The 21,946-nt window shown below is 43.0% G+C and overlaps 2 protein-coding genes across 3 annotated transcripts; one reads left to right on the top strand and one right to left on the bottom strand.

Moving 5' to 3' along the window:
• The first annotated feature begins 246 nt into the window (after positions 1 to 246).
• LOC136423603 (allene oxide synthase-lipoxygenase protein-like) lies at positions 247 to 11,873 on the top strand. Its single transcript, XM_066411830.1, has 16 exons — positions 247 to 540; positions 3,606 to 3,654; positions 3,981 to 4,060; positions 4,306 to 4,564; positions 4,880 to 5,063; positions 5,238 to 5,426; positions 5,753 to 5,908; positions 6,285 to 6,871; positions 7,023 to 7,474; positions 7,612 to 7,755; positions 7,875 to 8,295; positions 8,573 to 8,749; positions 9,046 to 9,190; positions 9,326 to 9,617; positions 9,804 to 10,007; positions 10,321 to 11,873. The coding sequence occupies exons 2-16, from the start codon at positions 3,615 to 3,617 to the stop codon at positions 10,405 to 10,407; spliced, it is 3,417 nt and encodes a 1,138-aa protein (XP_066267927.1). The 5' UTR covers positions 247 to 540; positions 3,606 to 3,614; the 3' UTR covers positions 10,408 to 11,873.
• On the bottom strand, positions 11,573 to 21,300 carry LOC136423604 (uncharacterized). Of its 2 annotated transcripts, none has more exons than XM_066411832.1 (4): positions 21,173 to 21,300; positions 18,267 to 20,540; positions 13,849 to 18,038; positions 11,573 to 13,207 (listed from the first exon to the last, which is right to left on the bottom strand). In XM_066411832.1, exon 3 carries the CDS (start codon positions 17,939 to 17,941, stop codon positions 16,517 to 16,519), a length of 1,425 nt encoding a protein of 474 aa, XP_066267929.1. In that variant the 5' UTR covers positions 17,942 to 18,038; positions 18,267 to 20,540; positions 21,173 to 21,300; the 3' UTR covers positions 11,573 to 13,207; positions 13,849 to 16,516. The 2 variants fall into 2 exon arrangements, with proteins under 2 accessions (XP_066267929.1, XP_066267928.1); XM_066411831.1 differs by having other exon boundaries at positions 21,161 to 21,289.
• Positions 21,301 to 21,946: the final 646 nt, after the last annotated feature.

The raw sequence follows: 21,946 nt of genomic DNA, 5'->3' as shown, positions 1-21,946 counted from the left end.
GGTCACTCAATTCATTTTCTTTCACTTATAACGTATCGCCATTTTGTTCACGTTTTTTGCCTCTGATTCTAGTTTACACGAAAAATTCATTAGTTTCCTTCCCCGTTTTCTGAATGGAATGGCCCTTACCTTCGCACGACATATCTTTCCGATCTCTTAAAGACGAGCAATTTTAGGTAGCAATAGTAGGTGGACAGGTTAATTTGCATAAGGGTCCCAATGGGGATTCGTGTATGCGAGTCCTAGCCAAGAATTGCCGATACATTGTTAACTCATGGCTATATATAAAGCTACGAATTAACGATACATAAACGTTTTCTTAGCATGTATAAAACTGTTACATCATGCATAAAATCCGTGATTTAATGATACTGTAAAACCCCTCAGGAGACACAAGCCGCGCCAATGATAATTGCCCTTCTTTGAGAAATGTTTGAGAAGGACAGGTGATGCAGTAGGACATTATGCGCTGATCCCCGTGCCACGGCGGACAAACTCTCTCCCCTCGGCTCACCACAACATTGAAGAACTGCCAACAAGGTAAGACAAACACTTTCATACAAATAGTTGTACATTTCCAGTTCAACGGAAAGACGAGTTAAACGAAAACCTAAGTAAACGAAATGTTGCCGTATCAGACAACAAGTTTTTGACCTATTTTTGAAGCTGTAGTCGGTATGGTTATTTCCACATGAGGTCTTTACGAAAAACGATACAGATATATCTTTACATTTGTTTGCCACTATATCGTGACAGATTCAGTATAAGTGAAGTTGAAGAGCTACGTCCTGTACAGTTTTCATCAATTTCAAAAGCAATGAACAGGTGTTTTAAACGACAACTACGGTTAGTACAGAACATTCTTCCGCTAAGGGGGGGTGGGGGGGGGTGGCTTGGCACGAGATATCAAGAGCCAGAAAACTAGCCAACCTTTCTAGAAAACAAGAAACCTAGACAACTCGTCCTTTGTTTGGACATAGTCACACGCTTGTAGAAGGTATGTCCAATCTGTATGGACATATTACTGAATGATTTGTCTGCGAGGGAGCATGAAGAATAAGATTTCCTTGGTTGCTCTTTTGTCAAAACAACCCTGTCCCTGCTTGATGAGTAACTGCCATTTGGCGTAACCCTGTTTGTGCTTGAAGCATACATGATTTTATACCTCTCTATGTCATCTGTATACGTAGCTGTGTTTGTCAATGGTCAGAGAGATAGTTCTGATCCTATATCTGCTCTGTTGATATAATGGCACATGTCATTTGACCAACTTTTCGTCAATGCACGTCATGTACCGAAAATGGTGCTACGTTGTACACCTGATGACGTACATGTAGACAAGCTGACGTAAATAAAAACAAAAGACACGTCCGCTAACCAGTTCATCTGCGCATTTAGAGAGGTATACCTGATGCTTGTTGTCCTATATTTAACAGCATGCTCTCCTGACATAATGTCACATTTTATTTGACCAACGTTTCACGTTATGCACCGGAAATGCACGTTATGTACCGGAAATGGTGATACAACTGATGATGACATTTTTTTGATGACGTATATGCAGACAAACTGTCGTAGACACCTGTTGATTTGATTTTTGATGACGTACGTATAGACAAATTGATGGAAATAAAAACAAATGCCACATCCGCTAAAAAAAGAAAATGAGTCAGTTCATCTTAGCCTGTGCTTACACAATCTCTCTGACCGGGGTTATTGACCCCATCCTTGAAACTAGGGCCTGTCCAGCGGGCCGATAGGAGCGCGATATTTAGTCAGACTAAAAGTTCATTTGTGCGCGGCAAGCACTGATTACTATGATGGTGCAAGAATCATCATCATTGTTATCCCCTTATGGCCTCATTAGGGGGAGTTCAGGTCCCGGGCTAGGGCGGGCAGGCCTTCAGCCTGGCACGGAATGACTCAACTATGGGAGCCGTCACAACCTTGCCAGGCAGGGCATTCCACTGGGGAACGGTGCGGGGAAATCGTTCTCTGATAAAAACGTGAAAGCACACAAAGAGTTCGCGAGAAAAACGTCTTGAAGTAAGCTTAGACTAGAACCATTAAAGGCTTAAGATAAAGATCTAGCCTTGCAGGAGTCAGCTCCTTTGAAATCCTAGAATACGTGGATGGCTGAAGGCTATCCGTCGATGTATTGTTATAAGATCTACTAGTAAATTATCTGAGTAGATGTGATTTCTACCAAACAGACAGTTTGTGTTTTGCACCTAAAGTAGATGCTACTTTGTGAATCAAGAGTTGATGTTTTTGATCTAGCGGACACAGAGCTGTACTCTTTGTCAGAAATGTGGCGCGCGTTCGTCAACGTGCGTGCTCGAAGTGTGTCTCTACCTTGATAAGGCGTGGAAGGGTCAATGACTTTAGTATGTGACAGAGGGATCAGAGAAGCTATAGTATTTTGGCTGTCAACCGTGTGTGCTTTACTTTTCCTCTGAGGTATTCTTTGTGGCGTTGCCAAGCAACATACTATATGTCACATTATATAACGGAGTGATTTGAGTGTGTGCTTTTTCTAACACCCTATAAAAGTATGTATATGTAACCCTTGTTAGACCTTCAAGTTATATAAGGCTCAGCTCACGTATGCGCAATTCCCAAGAGAGGCCCACGAAAGATAACCTTGAAAGAGAGATAATTTGTCTGCTGCTCACCAGCACACAAAGGGACGTTGAAATTGTGTCCTTGGCCATTTTAATCCAGGTCTCGTGGTACTGTTTGTAGGTTGTTTTGCAGTGGCATGACCACAAGTAGCCATACAATGATCAAGGCCACACATGATGAACTTTGTGACAAGATAAGAGATTCGCCCTTCATTTTCTTCCCGCCTGAATGATTCAGTATAGCTCTACACATGATTTCATTTCTAACATGTACACTGGCCAAAATACTATTCTTTGTTACGTGCAGTAGAGTCCATTCCAAGTGAGTGCGATGTTGTCATTGCCATTATTTTGCAAAGGCTTTTACTTCTTTGTTATTATCAATAAGAAACCCGTTAAGACTTTCTAAATTTTCCCAATATTGATTTTCGTGGAATATTTGAAATATTCAAGGCACGGAAAACAATATGTCTGATACTTTCTTAAAATTGGCTACATCTCACTGACTTGATTTCGAAATGTTTGACTTTTGTTTTCGACTTTTTGCTAATTACTTGAATAGGCCGTGAAAGAAGTAAATCATCTATGATATGACCGATTGTACATGCACAAGTGTATCTAATACTGCAGTAAACTGAACAAAGAAGTACAGTGTTTACTATGCATATTCTTATATCAACTGTTCAAAACCTTAATCTGTTAACAGAGTGTGAAACACAGGAAGTATAGGAAATTTGAAAGATGACTTGGCATTTTCTTTTCTTGCATCACTCAGATTGAAAATTAGATAATTCTATGTCCTTTGCTTGTGGAAGAAGAAAAAAATGCTAGGTTCGGCAGGTTTTAGCTATGGTCGGTAAACGGAACACAACATTTGTTCTCCTTGGTCTAACTGGTCACTGCAAAAAAACAGAAAAGAGAACAAAAGCCTATGTTCAGGATTAGAATGGTCGTCATGAAATGGCCTTTTCTATGTTACAGACAGTTGTCATGACTTCCCAGTGGGAATGCGAGAGGAGGGGGCAGCAATGTGAGTTTTTTTACGATTACCTTAATTCAGTTTGCAACGTAACGTAACGCAACATAACATAACATAACATAACATAACATAACATAACATAACATAACATAACATAACGTAACATTTCTAGCCTCCTTGACATAACATAACATTACATAACATAACATAACATAACATAACATAGCATAGCATAGCATAGCATAGCATAGCATAGCATAGCATCAACATAACATAAGATATTGTGACGTAATAACATGGCATGTCATATATTGGTTTAGACATTACTATAATCACATATGGCAAAGCTTAACCAAGAATCGCTCTTTCCAACTCAGGGACCAACTCAAGTTGGAAAATCCTAACAGACCAGTTGGGACAGGATGCCTTCAGGGAGAAGAAGCAGCAGCAGTCGAAGGTTTGCTACCGATGATGAATACGCACTGTAGGATAGACGTCACACTTGTGATTATTTGATCCTTTCGCCTATGTATGATTGCAATGGAGTGCCGATTGAAAATGTACATCAAGTAAACACAATTGTGAAATGTCATTAAATCTATGACTGTATTAAATCCATAATGATGATTCAGAAATAGCGAGAAATACTCTGGCAGACTGGCTGCACAAAATAACAAAATTTGTTCTATTTTCTACTTGTAGGAAACCGACATATTACAGGTGCCCAAAACCACGTCGACGTCCAAGCTAATTTTGAGCGCGAGAATTGAAAAATTCAAGATGGCGGCTAGGGCTGCCGCCCTGAAAGGTCAAAGGTTATTCGACAATACCGGAGTGGCCAGTGCAGGGTATGCGGTGGTAATCCCCAATCCAGCTGTCCCACACAACAACTTCTTCAAACCTGGCCGGGTCTTCCAAGTCCGCCTCCAGCACACCAATACTTCGTCAGATGACGATGCAGGTACGCCACTCACTCCTTCCTTCCTTCCTTCCTTCCTTCCTTCCTTCCTTCCTTCCTTCCTTCCTTCCTTCCTTCCTTCCTTCCTTCCTTCCTTCCTCCCTCCCTCCCTCCCTCCCTCCCTCCCTCCCTCCCTCCCTCCCTCCCTCCCTCCCTCCCTCCCTCCCTCCCTCCCTCCCTCCCTCCCTCCCTCCCTCCCTCCCTCCCTCCCTCCCTCCCTCCCTCCCTCCTTCCTTCCTTCCTTCCTTCCTTTCTTCCTTCCAAATTAGGTCCCATAGAGCGTCTGTATTAGAATTTACAACCTGTTCTTTCTTACAGCTGTGGATATGAGAGGAGCTGAGCTGAAGTTTGAGGACATAGACGGTCCGAGCCAGCTTGATCTCATCCTGCACACGGGAACCATGTCTCCCTACTGGGACATCCCATCATTCGAGGACTTTCTGAGCGCCAAACGTCGAGGTCCAGATGCTCTTAAAGAATGGTGTTTCAAGTTCCCCATGAAGTAAGTGTGATATCCTCTGAGCGACATTTGACAGTCATTGTCATCATACGCTAATGGTGCCTAATATTGCTGCATTTCATTCTGTGATGTTATATAGTCTTTCAGAACAATGAGTGTTGGAAATCGTAATAACTTGCATATGAATCAACACCTGTCTGTTTCTACAACTTTCAGTTATTACTGTTTGGTAGACTCAGTGCGTCGGTCCCCAACCTCCTACAGCAACTTGAACTACTACAGCCGGTTACCCATAAAGTTCGAGGCCAAGGATGGTGCACTCCGGTATGCCAAATTCCGGCTGATTCCCGACGAGCAGCAGACGGAATCCGGACTTCTACATCCGGAAGATCAGGAGAGGGTGTGGTACGTACATCATCGTAGATATTACTATTTTATGCGTTAACGGTTATTCTTCCTCATCTATCTTTGAGAACAAATACTGAATATGATTTGATAATAACCAATCATAAACCGCAAAGTCGTTCAAGAGAAGGGGAAAAAGTATCGTACAAGGTAATTATCTTTTTTAATTAACAAAAGAACACAAAGCAAACTATTCAACTTGGCGGAACTTGTAAGGAGCTTTAGACTATCTAATAGTTTATTTGCAATTTCTTTTTGGTTTATATAATCTATCTATCTATTGTGTTGAATCATAACATATCTGATATAATATGATTTTTTTGCAGGGAATTGGGCAGGCATCCGGATGAGACCAGGCCGAAGGACTACCTCCGGCAGGAGTATGTCAACAGACTGAGGTGGACGCCCATCCGCTATCGTCTGCAGATCCAGATCCATGAATGGAAGGACGGAGACACATTCAACACGTTAAATCCGTACAGGTAACCATATATACGTGACTCACACTCTGGCAATGAGACGATGTTTAATGTAATCTTTGGGCGCGGTCACATTCGTCGTAGGTCGTTGATCGATTTGATGTAGTAGGTTTTTCAAGAAGGCTGTGACAGAACCAACCGCCGACAAGGATATAAGACATCGTTTTTGGTAATAAGATAGCATTTTGTACGATACATGCACGGCTATCCCACGAATGTCTTTTCACTAGTAGTTTGCGATCGTGCGTAAGTTGTGCGACGAATGTGACCGCGCCTTTACCGCAATATTATCTAAATCCACTGCGTTCCATGATGCAAATACTATAATACTACATTGAAAATGCTGTAAAAATGACTCACAACATCTCTGTACCTGTAGGATCTGGAGTCCGATGCTGCACGTCTGGGCAGACCTGGCCGTGGTATCAATCACCACACTCCTCTCAGACGCCACCAAGAAGAGGACGACATTCAACATCGCCAACCTGCCGCAGTCGCTGAGCTTCGAAGAGCCGACATCAATCTACGACTACAACAGTTTGGCCAAGGTTGTTGCTGCAGTTCAGACCGTGTACAAGCCATCTCTCCTAAAAAATCCTGCCCTTCAAAACGGCCCAGCCGACTACGACTACCTGAAGTACAAAGTAGAAGTCACAGTCCGCCATATTGTAGGGAGCAATAAGGGGATTCTGGTCAGTCTGACCGGGCCTTGGACGCGGACGGAACCTATCCAGATAGGACAAGGCATCGGGAACAGCATCGCTGCAGGAAGAAAGCAATCTCTTGAGGTAGAGGCCTTCGACGTCGGCGAAGTCGTGCTGGTGTCAATCGAGAAGGTTAAAGATGACGACAACAGCGACTACTTCATCGAGAACGTGCAGGTCCATGACGTTCAAAGAGGGTTGAAGTTCGAGTTCCCTGGATATCGATGGCTGGGGAAGCGCCTTACTCTCAGGAGAGGAGCAGGTATGTAGTCAGCACCCCTTTCTTTGTACACGGGAACGTAGTGCGTGATGTTCTGCTTTTGTGTTTATGCTTCATGCAAAACTTAACACTTTGACGGCCGTTGTTGCATGTTCATTTTCTATGTCTTATATCTCGGTGTATTGCTTGGCAGTTTCTTTAAACGACGGAGCGAAGGGAGACCTTGAGGCGCTCCACCGCCAGATGGAGTTGTGGCAAGGCTACGACAGCTACAAATGGTCTCACGGCGAACCGGCCTTTCCCGGAGGTCTCGACTTGACCAGACTTCCACACGACGTCCGGCGCGACAGCGAGAGACTGTCAGAGTTCCGAATTCAAAAGGGCGCAGGAAGCATTTTCGCATCCAAGATCGCTAAGAGTCTGGGGGATTACGAACAACTGATGGAGTCTGCAGTAAAGGAGGTACCGGCGTCCATCAAGAACTGGAAGACAGACGAGGAGTTCGGACGACAGTTTCTGAACGGCGTCCATCCACTGGCCATCCGGCGGTTCGACCAGGTTCCACCGAAGTTCCCGATGACGGCAGGGCGACTGAAGGAGATACTCGCAAAGGACAGAGGGTGGAGTTTGCGCCAAGAAATTGCAGTAAGTTCAATGTAGTTCAATCTATTGATCTGCAATGGAGATCTTCATTGCAGGTTCTCAATCATAGACCTCTCCCCTTTAATTCTCATATCCTTTGAGTCAAGATATCTTAATAACAGTGCTTTTCTCTTGGTCAGGCTGGACACATGTACTACGTCGACTGTTCCTTAATGAAGGGTCTGAGTCCAAACGTTGTCGGGGCAGAGGTGTTCTATCACGCGGCGCCCATAGCACTCTTCCACGTCAACAGCAAGGGGCACTTCGTCCCCGTGGCCATTCAGGTAACAACGTTTCCCCAATCTGCTTTGATTCGTTGAAATAACCAGAAGCATGATCTTATATTTTCCAGTTAGTCCTAATGTGCAAAGTGTCTGACGTGCCTATGTGCTTTCCATTGCAGCTGTACCAGGGTCCTGGTCCCGACAATCCAATATGGACTCCAGATGACGGAGAGTACGAATGGATGCTGGCAAAGCTCTTCCTCCGCAACTCGGACGCACAGATTCATCTCAACATCTCCCTCTACCTACACTCCCACCTGCTCATGGAGGCCTTCGCCGTGGCCCTCTTCCGGAAGTTGCCTTCGCCACATCCGGTCCACAAGCTACTCGCGCCACACCTTCGTCGAGTTCTGGCCAGCAAGGTCCGACTTCGCGACCTGGTAACCGGTGACGGGTCCGTTCTGGACGAGATCTACTCCCTGTCAGCCAGCGGCAGGAAGCACCTGATCGCTACAGGGTTCCGGGAGTTCCACCTGAGAAACCTGCACTTCCCCGCCATGATGGCAGACAGAGGGATTGACGATCCCTCCAAGCTTCCAGGTCAGAGAATCATGATAATACTTAATTGTCCTTTCCAACTTTTACTGACGAGAAATATTTTTCGACTCATACTTGTGCGGGTCCAGTAGTAAGTTTACCAACCGGGTGAGAATTCAAACAATGCTCATGCCCTTTGTGGGACAGTATAATGTGTACATATAGAAACATAGTGCAAGGTTTGCAATCGAGAACGTCACAATAACAGTACTTATAAATCATAGATGACTTAATAGAAAGGAAAATGTTGCTTAACAGGATATTACTGTTGCATCTTCAGGATATTTCTACCGGGATGATGGTTTCCGGCTGTGGAAGGCCATTGAGAGGTTCGTTGAAGAAACCCTCCGGCTCTACTACAAAAACAACACTTTTGTCACATCAGACAAGGAGCTGCAAAACTGGATCAGGGACGTCCGAAACAACGGGTTCATGCGCGAGTCGCAAGGAGACAAAGGTATAGTATTGAAACAGTTGTACCATGCCACTTCTATCTTAAAAGTCTATTCTTTGTGTTGCATCAAATCTAGAATTCCTATGCCAAAGAATTACATGCTTGATATTCGGAAATTGCACTTTCGGGAAATATAAGTGCAGTATTTACAAGGTTATTATAGTATTACTTGTAGGACTTTCCCATAACTTTCTTGATCTTTTTGAACAAGTATCGTTACGATGGAGGTAAACCAGGATTAAACGTATAGATACGAGTTGATAACAAAATATATTCGTGATTTTCTCCACTTACCACAGGAGTTCCCAAGGTTCTGTACACCGTTAAAGAGTTGGTGGACGTGGTGACTATCGTCATCTTCACCTGCTCCGTTCAGAACCGCGCACTGACTGCTGGGATGCGTGACCTAGCCACCTGCGTTCCCAACATGCCTCTCGCTCTCAGGTACGAATCTTGTGATCTCAAACCAGATTACGTCATTGATACATGACCAGTTTTGTCATTGTAAAAAGAATGCGTCTTTTTAGTATCTAGAGAGAACAAAGAACAACAATTACATGTTATTTTGTCGTCTTCCAGACAATACGGGTTTGCCAGGCAGGCCGACAGAGAAGAGGAGACCGAAAAAGAGAAGAGCAAGAAGGAGGCAGAGAAGGAACAAATCATCGATGAGGAGGGGTTCGTGGTGGCAACGCCTGGCGAGCCAGATCTCTTGAAGAAGATCCGCGGGACGTACCTAGACGAGGAAAAGGACTTCAAGAATCTGACCAAGGCTACGTTTGGAGACATCATGGCGGCTCTTCCAGACAAAGTCGTCGCCAGGAAACAAATAGACTTCGCTTTAGAGATGTCGAAACTTCCCGAAGACGAGGCAAGTCCAATGTCTTGGGTACTTCAACGAGTAACGGATTTTTTTTCAAATCATCCGATGTCATATGATATGCATATCCATCTGCATCAACCAACAAGGAAATTAAAAACACAACGCACTTATGATCAACACTATGATATGTTCATGACGTTTTCGATATTCAAATTTTACTGACATTGATTCCAGGCCTTCATCGGGGAGTACCGAGATTGTCACTTCACAGACGACAAGGCTCAGGCAGCTGTGCTGAAGTTCCAGGAAGCATTGCGGCAGATCTCCAACAGCATGAGGCTGCGGAACGAGAGGAGTGGGGAGTACGAAGGACAGGAGTTCACCGTCAACATGTTCTACGAGGAGGACGATGATGCTACACAAGTAGAGTACACACAGGTACAGTTATCATTTGTGTTTAAGTGCACGCCAACGGTTTCATTTGTATGATGAAGCTACTAACTGACTTTTAAGGAACGACCAAGACTTTTTGCAGTTATCTTCAGTAAAAGTTTCAATTGGCCTGTTCTGGTCTGTAGATAGTGCAATTGGCAGTAGTTTTTGAAATGTAAAAAAAAGAAACTGTCCGACTGAATGTACCTTCTGAAGTCATGTTTTAGATTGATGTTGTACGATCACCTTTTGTGACGAAAATATGCCATATGATTCCTAGGATATCAATTTTGTCAAACCTATCTCTTCCCGTTGCTAGGTGATGCGAGAAAAGACGGAGAAGCCAGAAGAGCAGCCCTACACCTACCTTCTTCCCGAGCAGATCCCGTTTAGCGTAACTCCGTAGGATATTCTTAAGCTAGTCTTTATTGGTGCCACCGTTTGGCGTTTCGATACCGCTTCGTTATATTAGTTGTGAAATGTATGTGATTGTTGAAAGTGCTTGGCGTCACTTAGATAGCAAATGGTAGTAATCATAAAAGCGTGCATAGTCTATACAAATAAGCAATATCAAAATGCTGAGACATGGGTGCCTCACCAAGAAGGTAGTTAGAGTTTCTCTTTGCTTAGGCCAGACATAATTACACTAATGTACTGGTATCCCAAACTTCATTCGGTGCCCAATCGCTATTTGGTATATTAATAAACTACCCATAGACTCTAAATTTGTCATTGCAAGATTTATAAAAAAATATACATGAACTAACGAGCTGCCATATTGTGTCCTGGTGTATATGGGGCAACATATACATTTATATACTAACACACACACACACGCACACACACACACACACACACACACACACACATAGAAGTCCGTTCTCCTTGGCATCTGACACCGAACCAGATATATACATAAATAGCACCAGACTTAATTTGGCGCAGTTGCCTACAACTGACGCCAGGCTCCAAGGCCATCGGTGTAACATTTCAGTGGGCGGACATGCTCGGCCGAATGATGAATATACTGCTAGGCTGAAACGAAAAATGGAGTGAGTATTCCTCAACTAATAGAGATCCTGCAGATGGGACCCGGCGTATTTAGTGGTGACTTTAGAATGTGGGACTACCCCATGTCTACTTGCGTTTGGCTGTGACAAAATTGGTCTTGACATAAGAGGTATTTGGACTTTGAATTGTGCTGGTACATGAAATTCTTCAATGATAGTTCGATCTTTATACATTTTAGATATTTTTAAAGATATTTTCACGCCATGTATTGATTTTTTTGCTGTGAAAGGGACTTATTTTCCATGGGTTTATAGTCTAAAAGTACTACCTGATAACGTTGTGTTACATTGTATCATTCCCCCAATATGAAATAAGCTATTCTGATATATTTGATGACTAACCTTAAGCTTAAATACATCAGTCTGATCAAACATTTTCATGTAACCATGCATCAAAACAGTTAAGAATAACCACCAATAATGAACTGTGTACACTGATGTCGAGCGACCTAAGTGTTGAATATTAGGGGCAATATAACTTGCGATAGATTACACTGTAGCTTGGCCATTACTCGCTTTATTGGCTCTCATTACGTTAGCATTCATATCAAACGTACAAAAATAGTCACAAAACTACAAGGTATGACATCAATGATAGTCAGCTTACTTATCCTTAGTAATGTATTGGAAATTTGGAAATTTAGTAGAATTGGCAGACAAACAAATGTGAAACTAGCTACCTAGAAGTGTCCAAGTCGTTATAAATATGACTAAAACGACTTTTGAATATAATTACGTAGTTCACAATATACTGTAAAAAAATGAGTCTAAAAGCAAATAAACATCAATATCCTACAATGAATATTATTGTCATTATTCTGCATAACGGAGGTCTTGGTCTTAAAAAAGAAGCTAACGTCCTGTGGGATAGTTGTGTGCGATTAACTCATATCAGGAGCTAACCTTGTCAATTTGTAAGGACCCGTTTCCTCCTAACCTACACACCCGGAAATACCAAGGCCATTGGATAAGAATAAGTCTACAGTTCTACCAGAACATGTTGTTTGAAGCCCTAAAGTATAATCCCATTTATAGAGCTCTCATGGCCAAGTTTTTGACTCGTTAAGCTATTTACAATCTCCGAGAGCCCACGTCTCTTCTTCACAGCTGGATGCTGCTTCAACGGAAGAGCGTCACGGGTTGACCTCCTGACATCCCTCGTCACATGATGGGAATCTGGTGACTTGGCTGATGTGACTTCAACAACACCAACCGGAAGTGGTCCGACTCTATGGACACCGTGGCCCACCTTCCCGGTGACTGATAGATCAACCGGATATGGACTGAATGTATGGACACCGTGGCCAACATTTCCGGTGACGGTTAGATCAACCGGATGGTCATCATCATCACTCCACATCACGCCTTCCTGTTTCAGCTTCTTCAAAGTGCATATCGCTTCTTGTGATTCTCGAAGCTTCCTCTTCAGGGTGTTGATCTTATCAGTCCGAGGGAGTGGGTCGGACCTTTGAGGACGGTATCCTCGGCCATGGACACCCACATTTGGGTAATTACTACGTCCAGTTGTAATGAAAGATTGTTTTCTAGTCTGCTCTCCAATGTGGATTGTGCTGATCGTGCTTTGTGTAAGATCTCTCGAAAACATGTTCGATGGACGCACCCCAAAATGTGGCCGAGGAAAAGTTGGTCTTCCTTGAATTCCAGTGTTTGTTGCTGAAGCTTTAGCACTGTAGATGTTGATGAGGCCGTTAGACGCATTCACGAGGTAGTTAAGCAATGCTTTCCTGTAATACGTATCACCTGACGTGATGGACGTGTTTGGGGTTACACCTGTGGGTAGTGAACGTGTCACGACGCTGACACTGGCGGCCGTGTTGTCAGGACTGCCCGGTTGAGTTGCTGACCCTGACATCCTGTCGAACTCCTCCTGACTGATGGACTTGATGTCCGAGATAGTTGGTAGACTGTTCGCCATTTCGGCCTACTTAGTTCCTTTCAGCTTGTAGCCTCTGCTGACTCTGCAATGTCGTCGTACAGCTTTTACCCCCAATCCAGGTGGTTTTCTCTTCACAACGGGGATCGTTTACAGGATATCGTCCGGATTACGATTGGTGTGATTTCAGGAGAAAGGGCACCGCAGCCTCCAGGGTTGCTGCCAAATTCTTTTCTGTGACGCTGCATAAAAGAAAGAGGCCCATATAAGGTATTGCCACAGACACGATTGCGCAACTACGTGATGGAATTGCATAATCACCATGAAACCATTATAGAGGAAGTGACTCATGCGGAAACAAGCTAATTAAGGTACATGTTACAACAGGAATACACCCACTACCTCATTTTATACGATACACGCCCTTGTTTACTGACAATTGTCTTAAACAGCACGGTACCTAAATGCTTCGTGTCCTTTGAGTTAACAATCAATTATGTATAAGGTGCATAACGAATTTATACAAACATTGTTTGTGTCGCCGGAGTTCAATGTTAAATAAAACCAAGGAAGTTTTATAAAACACATTAGGCCAAGCTTACATATCGTGCGTAACAACAAGCTGAAGCATACTTTGCATGCATAAAAGGAGTCAAGAGTTGTCGGTCGCCATTTGATCCAAATTTGTACTCATGTGACTGAAGTGGACTTGGCAAACAGACGCCTCCAAATAAAAGCGTAATCCCAGTGTGGGATATCAGATAACGACCTCACAGGACAAGCGCGAGCCTTTAGTGTACACAAAACAGGGACAAATGACGGAAAACGTTTCCGTTGGATTTGATTTATGTCTATTGAATATATACCTAACCCATTTACTCACCGTATGCCGGATCGGTTCTGCAGAATAATCTCTGTCCAGATCTGCTCGCTGGCAGCTGTTTTAAATTCGTCATCACCCCAGGAAGGCATCTATTTATAATATACGGGGCAGCCCAAACCGGTTTTAGCCGGTCCAGAGTGGTTGGTCATACAATTACGCAAGGCTATAAATAGCTCGTTGACAGACACCATAGCTACATGTAGAGCATTGTTGTTTGTTTAGAGTAAATACATTCTTAACAGACAAAGAGCAACAGGTAACAAGAACCGTTTACGTCATGGAATGTGAAATTATGATACTGCATATTTCACGACTTTGATAGAATTTTAAAACTTTCATCATGATTATCATCCCTTAAGCTTCTTCATTGTCTTTGCTACTCCCATTTTCATTGCAACCACGATAGTCTGCACTGCAGTAGTGGCTGCCTTTGTCTTTGCACATTCAAGAAGCAATAGGCCAGACAACTTTATCATTGAAGGTTCCACTCTAACATGCTTCCCTTGACAGTCACTCCTTTTGGACGTACAGTATATAGATGTTTTGTAACAGAACAGGAGGTAAGAACTGCTCTTTTCTGTGTATGGTTGCCGACATGCATCTGTCCATAGACTTGTTTAAAATATAGAAACAAAAACCTCCTGACCGCGCACCATTACTGCTAGACAACAATGGCACAGAACTAATAATACTAGTACCTGCATTTGATATTAAAAAAATCGTGTAATTGGTAGAGCTTTAAGTAGGGACAACATGCATAAATCATAAGAGGTCATATTTACACACTGCGCAGTATATAGGCGTAGAGAATTTTGTAGTAATATTGTGTCCGTTGGTATGCCATTCTGGACGTTTCAGAGTCCACAAGATACACTGAAGAGCTGTACCGTTTGGCAGTCTGTTTTATCTGGTCCTATAAAACTTAAGTAGAATCTACCTTACGTAATTAACCACAATACCTCATATCTATGCATATTTTCTCACATGCAGCTTAAAAAAAGACCGTCGGATTTCTGTTTCCCTATAGCTAGCCTGAGAGGAATGGGAGGTAGCGAGAAAACACAAACCACACATTACAAACATGACCATTTGTCTTTTCCAGTTGATAGCTTTCAACACCTGTCAACTGAACAATTCATTTGGAATGATTAATACAGTAATTATGTATGATGATGGTTTCATGAAAATAACGAAAACAGTAATCAGCCAACTGTAGTGGTATTTCAACTACAAGCGTGTTTCTCTTCTTCTGAATAAGTTGTATTTTCCACATTTCACTTCTAAATGAAGTTGCGTGTTATGACTGTTGATGGCAGAATGATAGCTATCGTTACTAGTTCTCACTTTTACCGTGAAAATCACCTGTTGAATTCAGCCAGTGTTAATCAACGGTCTTTAGTCTGTCGTCATGGCAACTATTGACGTCATGTACTTACAACGTTGTGGTGCTGTATTTCATATTCGGAGCTCCCCAATTGGAAATCGTACACATGCCACATATAAATTGTCCGTCGCATATTGACAAGCAGTTTGTGCATAGACAAGGAAACCAGCTCTGAAGATAGTCACAACACAATATGACGGATTTACAAAACGTGATCGGCGTCCTGGTCAAAATTGTAAAGAAATGTTCCCCTTTTACTGGTCGGATGTTCGCACTCACGTGACTATGGCGTAAGTATTGTCCGCCATGTTGGAAGGTTAAACCTAGGTAAATCTAAAGTTGTAGATTGATATATGATTACAGTTACACACTAATTAACTTGACTTACGAATCTCCACTAGTAATTAGTGTCAATATAGCAAATTTGTATGAAATATGCTGTCAGTATAAGTTTTCTATTGACTAGGAATTAGAATTCCATGCGTCCAACCAATGCCTAACGTTGATATTTTTAGGAAAATCTGTAAACCTCACCAGGATCTTGGTTTGCTCAGCGACATCAAGCGTGGGCACTATTTAAGTTAAAAGAATAGATTTAGAATTATTTTACGGATTGATGAAGTAGGACGAGATGCTGATAGAAATAACAACAAATAATGTAGTATTGTTGCAAATATTTGAATCATGTAAAATGTAACTGTAACAATAGGTCCTCTCAATGGCATATTCATCAATTATGTATGTCTTAAGTGTGATTAAGTGATGACGACGGTGCATTAGGCAGATTGGACTCCAACGTACCATATGTTGTTTACCCTGCAATCAAGTGTCATCACTGGCTGCCTTACGTTGTTGAACATCTGATAGCATGTCGATTTACTCAGATAGGTTTTGTAACTATATCGGTAAATTGAAATCAATAGGTTTTACAATGCAAATTGACATATTACCCATTGAGCTACTTCGAAGGCTAGTATTGAAAATTGCCAGTATATTTTAGCGTCTTTGGGGGTTACTGAATAGCTTGAAAAGTATTTTCCCCTTTTTCATTTGGATCCCTTCAGTTGTCCGACTATGAGGCAACATGCAAAAGAGCAAAGTGCAAAGCCAAAAGCTTAACATTTAAAGTGCAGTTAAATTCTTAGCAAACATCTAATACCACTAACGGTTATGATATCATGAAAGATAGAAAATAAAACTTTTCTATACATATGTTTTAAGCGGGGCTTATGTATTTTAGTTTCCTAACAGTCATACAAAGTGTTAAGACGAGTTTGACCGATACTACCGATAGTCGATTCCGTACCAGGGATAGTGGGCATCGCCGAGTCTTTTAGATAGAGCTTGCACCATTTCATCGAGACGGCCACGTTTTCCTACAGTAGGGCAGTCATATTTGTCAGAAGAATACATGGACCCGTCGTTCTCTCTTTTCCTGCTGGAGATACCTTTATCTTCAATGTGTGTAGTGTTCTTGTGGATAGGCACTCTTGTTGTCGCCATCTGCTCTGGTGTAGAACGAGAATCTGGAAAAATAATCTGACCATCAGACTTCCCCGGAAGGACGTTGATGGCCGAAGCTTTCCCAGACTTTCCAAAACTTGGTTTCTTTTTGCGTTTCCTGTTCTTATCTTGGAGGAAGCTGTTCCTGGTTGCTAAGGTGTTGGTTTTGGTCGAGGCACGCAGGCTTCTCTTTCCCTCCGTAATGTTGTCTGAGCAATCTTTCCCGATGTTGTGGAGGTCTGTTGTAGGAGAAGGCACGGGTGCAACGTCGTTATTAGGCTTCTTGCTAACCGTCAGATCGATCGGTTCGAGTTGCTGTGAGAAGTCAATTGTGTAAGAAACTAAACCGTCGTCTTTCCCATGTCCAATCTTCTGAAGATCTTTCTCAGTTTCGACAATCTTTTCTTTCAGGTTGTTGATATCCTCTTTGAGTGATGCTTGGTTGTCTGAGCAGTTGTATGTACCTGCCTGTGACAGATCAATTGGCTTTATTTCCGGCAGTTCAGCGTTAGGCACCTTGTGAATGGTGCGGGGACCGGGATTTGGTTGTGGTTTTGTTACGACATGGTATTTAACTACGTCGTCGTTTCTCGCCGTTGATGGTAGGGGTTTAATTGTGGCTGAGGGCACAGCTGCACCTTTGGTTGAACATCCAAATGGTTTTCCTCGCATCTTCCCACTATAGGCCATGGGCTGCGATACTAGAACTGTATCTGCAGGAACTTTAGATCTCTCTGTCTCCGTGAGACCTTTCTCCTTTGCATCTTTCACTCTAGAGAGGTACTCAACCAAACCATTCCACAGGGAAGCCATGGATTTTTGAATGGACTCCGGGGAATCTTTTTGATAGTTCGTGACATTGCTTGTGAGGAGAGGAGGAAAAGCTGATCCAGTATTCATATCATTCTGGGTGAGAAATACCTGTCCCGCCTGGAGAAATTCGCGTTGTTGTGAACCTTTTGTCACTTTGCCGGCGGCGACAGCCGCCATCTTGTTGAATTCCTCCGGCGTTATGGATCTGGCGTCGACAATGGTGGGTGACAGGAACGACTGCTGTTGCAGCTTCTCATGTGCACTGCTACAAGCCCCTTTCACGGAAGAACCGATCGGTTTGCACAGCCGTCTTCTCAGTTCTTCGGAACGCTGCCCGTTGCCATTTTTAGAGGCCATGGTTGTTGGCAGGATCACGGAAGGCAGCTTCTCCATTGAAGTGGAAGAGCGTATCGGCAGCAACACAACCGCGGAAGCCGCCCAAGTCCTTCCCTGCTCCCTACTCTGGGCCGGCTGCGTGAGACGTAGACAACTACGGAAACAAAGGACTTCATGAATGCAAGCCGACGTTCCCACGGTGCTTACAAAACAAACAATACGTTACACTAAAATCCAGATTGTATGCAGATTTTCAAATCAATCGACATATAGGTGGACACTAATGGTCACCAATATAGTTGTATCCGATGTGCAAACAACCACGACATATTGCATAAAACATTGTAGTTTGCTGAGAAAACGAAACATTAAAATCCCATACCTGCACTGTAGCTGTCGTGCCTCAGTTGAAAATGGCTTCCGGAAAAACCAATCCCTGGTATTAGTCTGCAAAATACACCTAATACCCAACCCTGGATTCCAAACAGGATGTGCCACAAAATCTCTTGTTTCGGGATGCAGGTTTTCGCTTGTGTGTCCTACCGTCCTCCTACCGATTACTACTCTAGGAGCAATTTGAGGGCAAGGTCTGTTCGTGTTTACCCGGTGGACTGTAGGCACCTAATGAGTCTTCTACAAACATGTCAACGTGGCAGGCTAGCATTCATTGGGTGTGGCCAAAACCGGCGTGACGTAATAGGACATACTAAATTGGCCTGAAAGGTCATGGGTGCCTCACGCCAGAAAGCTAGCTAGTTAGCGTTTCCCTTTATTTGCTTACGTGCTTAGACAGTTTCAAAATTGTATGAAAGTACCGATTTATTGATTCGGTGGTCCAATGTATGTGTGTGTGTGTGTCTGTGTGTGTGTGTCTGTGTGTGTGTGTGTGTGTGTGTGTGTGTGTGTGTGTGTGTGTGTGTGTGTGTGTGTGTGTGCGTGTATACACCAATATATATATCTTGGCCTCTAACTGCGAACCAGAACCAGCTATATGAATTATATATTTCATTTGGCGCAGTTCCTTATGCCTGTCAAGTAGTCGGCTACAGCCGAGTCCCAAGGCCATCGGTCTAAAATTTCAGTGGGTGTACAATAAGGCTGAATAAAAAAAAAAGTCTGTCTCCACTGCGGTTGGAGAATATATATGTTCATTGGAACAAACAGAGAGCACCTTTTCCCCGTTAGCTCCCATGTTTAGTCTTACATTGAGTTTTTATACTTTTATTCTAATTAATCAAATGATTGTTTGAACAATTCAGAACTATTTTGACTGAAATATTTTTTAATCTAATATAGTTCAAACTTGTCACAGATATCTGAAAACCCTCTAGCTCTTGATGACTTGGAATTGACTCTAACTAAACATACAAGATCTTACGACGACGATAGTCTGTTGTCATCATTGTTCTTATAGGAGGTCTTGGTCTGAGAAAAAGAGTATGACGCTGAGTTATATTTCTGTGCGATCAACCTTTGGTTAATTTGTCAGTGATCCATTCCCTCCTGTTAAATCTAATATCCGTGATTATCAATCTACTGCATATAGAAAGTCTCTGGTTCTATCAAAAGAATTTGTTTGATAAAGATTCCGGAAGCTCTAAAACATAGCCCCCTCTCATGGCCAGTTCTCATGGTCATTTTTTTTACTCGCCAAACTGTTTACTATCTCCGAAAGTCTCCGTCTCTTCTTCACAACTGGATTCTGCTTGGAAGAGTTCTTGGCTTCCTGTGACTGAGCGTCACGAGTTGACCTGCTGACATCCTTCGTCATAGGATGGGAATCTGGTGACTTGGCTGATGTAGTTGATGACTCATTAAGACCAACCGGATGTGGCCGGAATGTATGGACACCCCGGCCCACCTTCCCGGTGACCGTTAGATCAACCGGATGGTCATCATTATCACTCCACATCATGCCTTCCTGTTTCAGCTTCTTCAAGGTGCATATCGCCTCTTGTGATTCTTGAAGCTTCCTCTTCAGGGTGTTGATTTTATCAGTACGAGGGACTGGGCCGGACCTTGGAAGACGGTATCCCAGGGCATAAACGCCCCCACGTCCAGTTGCTACAAAGGAATGTTTTGTAGTCTGCTCTCCCATGTTGGTTGTGCCGCTTGCTCTCTGTGTAAGATCCCTCGAAAACACATTCGATAGACGTATCCCAAAATGCGACCGAGGAAATTCTGGTTTTCCTTGAATGTCAGCGTTTGTCGTTGGAGGTTTTGTACTGTGGACGCTGATGAGTCCATTGGACGCCTTTACGAGGAAGTTGAGAAGTGCTTTCCTGTAATACGTATCACCTGATGTGATGAAGGTGTTTGGGGTTACACCTGTGGGTAGTGAACGTGTCACGACGCTGACTCTGGCGGCGGTGCTGTCAGGACTGCCCGGTTGAGGTGCTGACCCTGACATCCTGTCGAACTCCTCCTGACTGATGGACTTGATGTCCGAGATAGTTGGTAAGCTGTCCGCCATTTTGGTCTGATTCCTTCAGCCTGTTGCCTCTGCTGTCTTTATTTTACCGTTGACCAGCTTTCACCCCCAATCTTCACAGTTTTCTATTCACAACGGGGTTCGTTCCTCAGGATTATAAGCGATGTGATTTCAGGAGAAAGGGCACCGCAGATCTGGCCTCCGGGGTTGCTGCCAAATTCTTTTCTGCGCAAAAAAGAAGAGAGGCCCATATAAGGTATTGCCACATAAGCGATTGCGCAACTTCGTGATGTAATTGCACAATCACCATGAAACCATTCTGGAGGAAGTGACTCATGCGGAAACAAAGGTACATGTTACAACACGAATGCACCTACTACCTCATATTCTGTACACGCCCTTGTTTAAATTACAGACACTTTTGTATACATCGATATCTAATTGCTTTGTCTCCTTAAAGTAAATCCTCAAATATGTAATAATATGAAGTGCAGGAAAAAATAATTACAGAAACATGTTTGTGTCACAGCCGAGTTGAATGGTAACTGTTACATATTTCCGAGTCTTACATGTCGTGTCCCCTAGCAACAAAGCAAGGACAGAAATACTTTGCATGCATAAAAGGAGTCAAGAGTTGGCGGTCACCATTTGATCCAAATTTGCACTCATGCGACTGAAGTGGACTTGGCAATCAGACGCCTCCAAATACAGGCGTGATCCCAGTGTGGGATATCAGATAACGATCACACAGGGCAAGTGCGGGCTCTTAAATGTTCACAAATCAGGGACAAATAATCCTACAACGTTTCAAATGAACTTAATTTGTCATTTGAACATATACTTACCCATGTACTCACTCTGTTGCTGGATCAGATCTGCACAAGGATTTCTTATGGCCTGTTCGTTGGCAGCTGTTTCAGATCCTTCATCGCCCAACGGCGGCCTCTATTTATACGAGGCAGCCTAGCCCAAACCGGTTTCAGCCGGTCCAGAGCGGTCGGTTGGTCATAGTCATGCCAGGCTATAAATAGCTCGAGGTCCACTAGAGTTAATAGACACCATAGCTACCTCCGTTGTTATTTATTTACCTTCTTTGTAAAGGCATTGTTACCAAAGAGCAAGGGGGAACAAAAAGTTAAAAAACCGTTTACGTCATGGACTGTGAAATTGTGTTACTACATATTAAATGACTGTGATAAAGTATTAAAACTTTCATAATCATTATCATCCTTAACTTTTCTTGGTTGTCTTTGCTGTTCTAGATCTTTTTTTCATGGCAACCATGATAAACTTTTGCAGTAGTGACTGCCTTTGTCTTTGCACCAGAAGTACATATACTAGTAGGGCCAGACAACTTTGTCAAACAATATTAATGTTTCGGCATGAGAAAAGAAAACAAAGGAACTACGCATTCTAAACATAGATAATGTTTCTAGTTTCCAGGTTATAGCTTTCAACCTGGACCAACTGAGTAATTGATTGGATATGGTTAAAAACATTACTCCAACATGGTCGCCTGGGTTCAAATTATGTTCACTATGACGTCAATGAAAATACTGTATTTAATTACGGTTTCATTGAAATAATCGAAGATGGTAATCAGCAAAGAATCCGTTGATGCGTAAAAAATG

This window comes from Branchiostoma lanceolatum, chromosome 17, assembly GCF_035083965.1.
Source record: "Branchiostoma lanceolatum isolate klBraLanc5 chromosome 17, klBraLanc5.hap2, whole genome shotgun sequence".
Classification (NCBI taxonomy): domain Eukaryota; kingdom Metazoa; phylum Chordata; class Leptocardii; order Amphioxiformes; family Branchiostomatidae; genus Branchiostoma; species Branchiostoma lanceolatum.
The sequence above is the reverse complement of the archived record's forward strand: the minus strand, read 5'-3'. Positions and strand labels throughout refer to the sequence as shown.

Coding starts and splice junctions, on each gene's coding strand:
- LOC136423604 (XM_066411832.1), bottom strand. CDS start 17,941: ATGGAGAAGCTGCCTTCCGTGATCCTGCCAACAACCATGGCCTCTAAA.
- LOC136423603 (XM_066411830.1), top strand. CDS start 3,615: ATGACTTCCCAGTGGGAATGCGAGAGGAGGGGGCAGCAAT. Junction 4,565..4,879: donor TTCGTCAGATGACGATGCAG/GTACGCCACTCA, acceptor TCTTTCTTACAG/CTGTGGATATGAGAGGAGCT. Junction 10,008..10,320: donor CACAAGTAGAGTACACACAG/GTACAGTTATCA, acceptor TCCCGTTGCTAG/GTGATGCGAGAAAAGACGGA.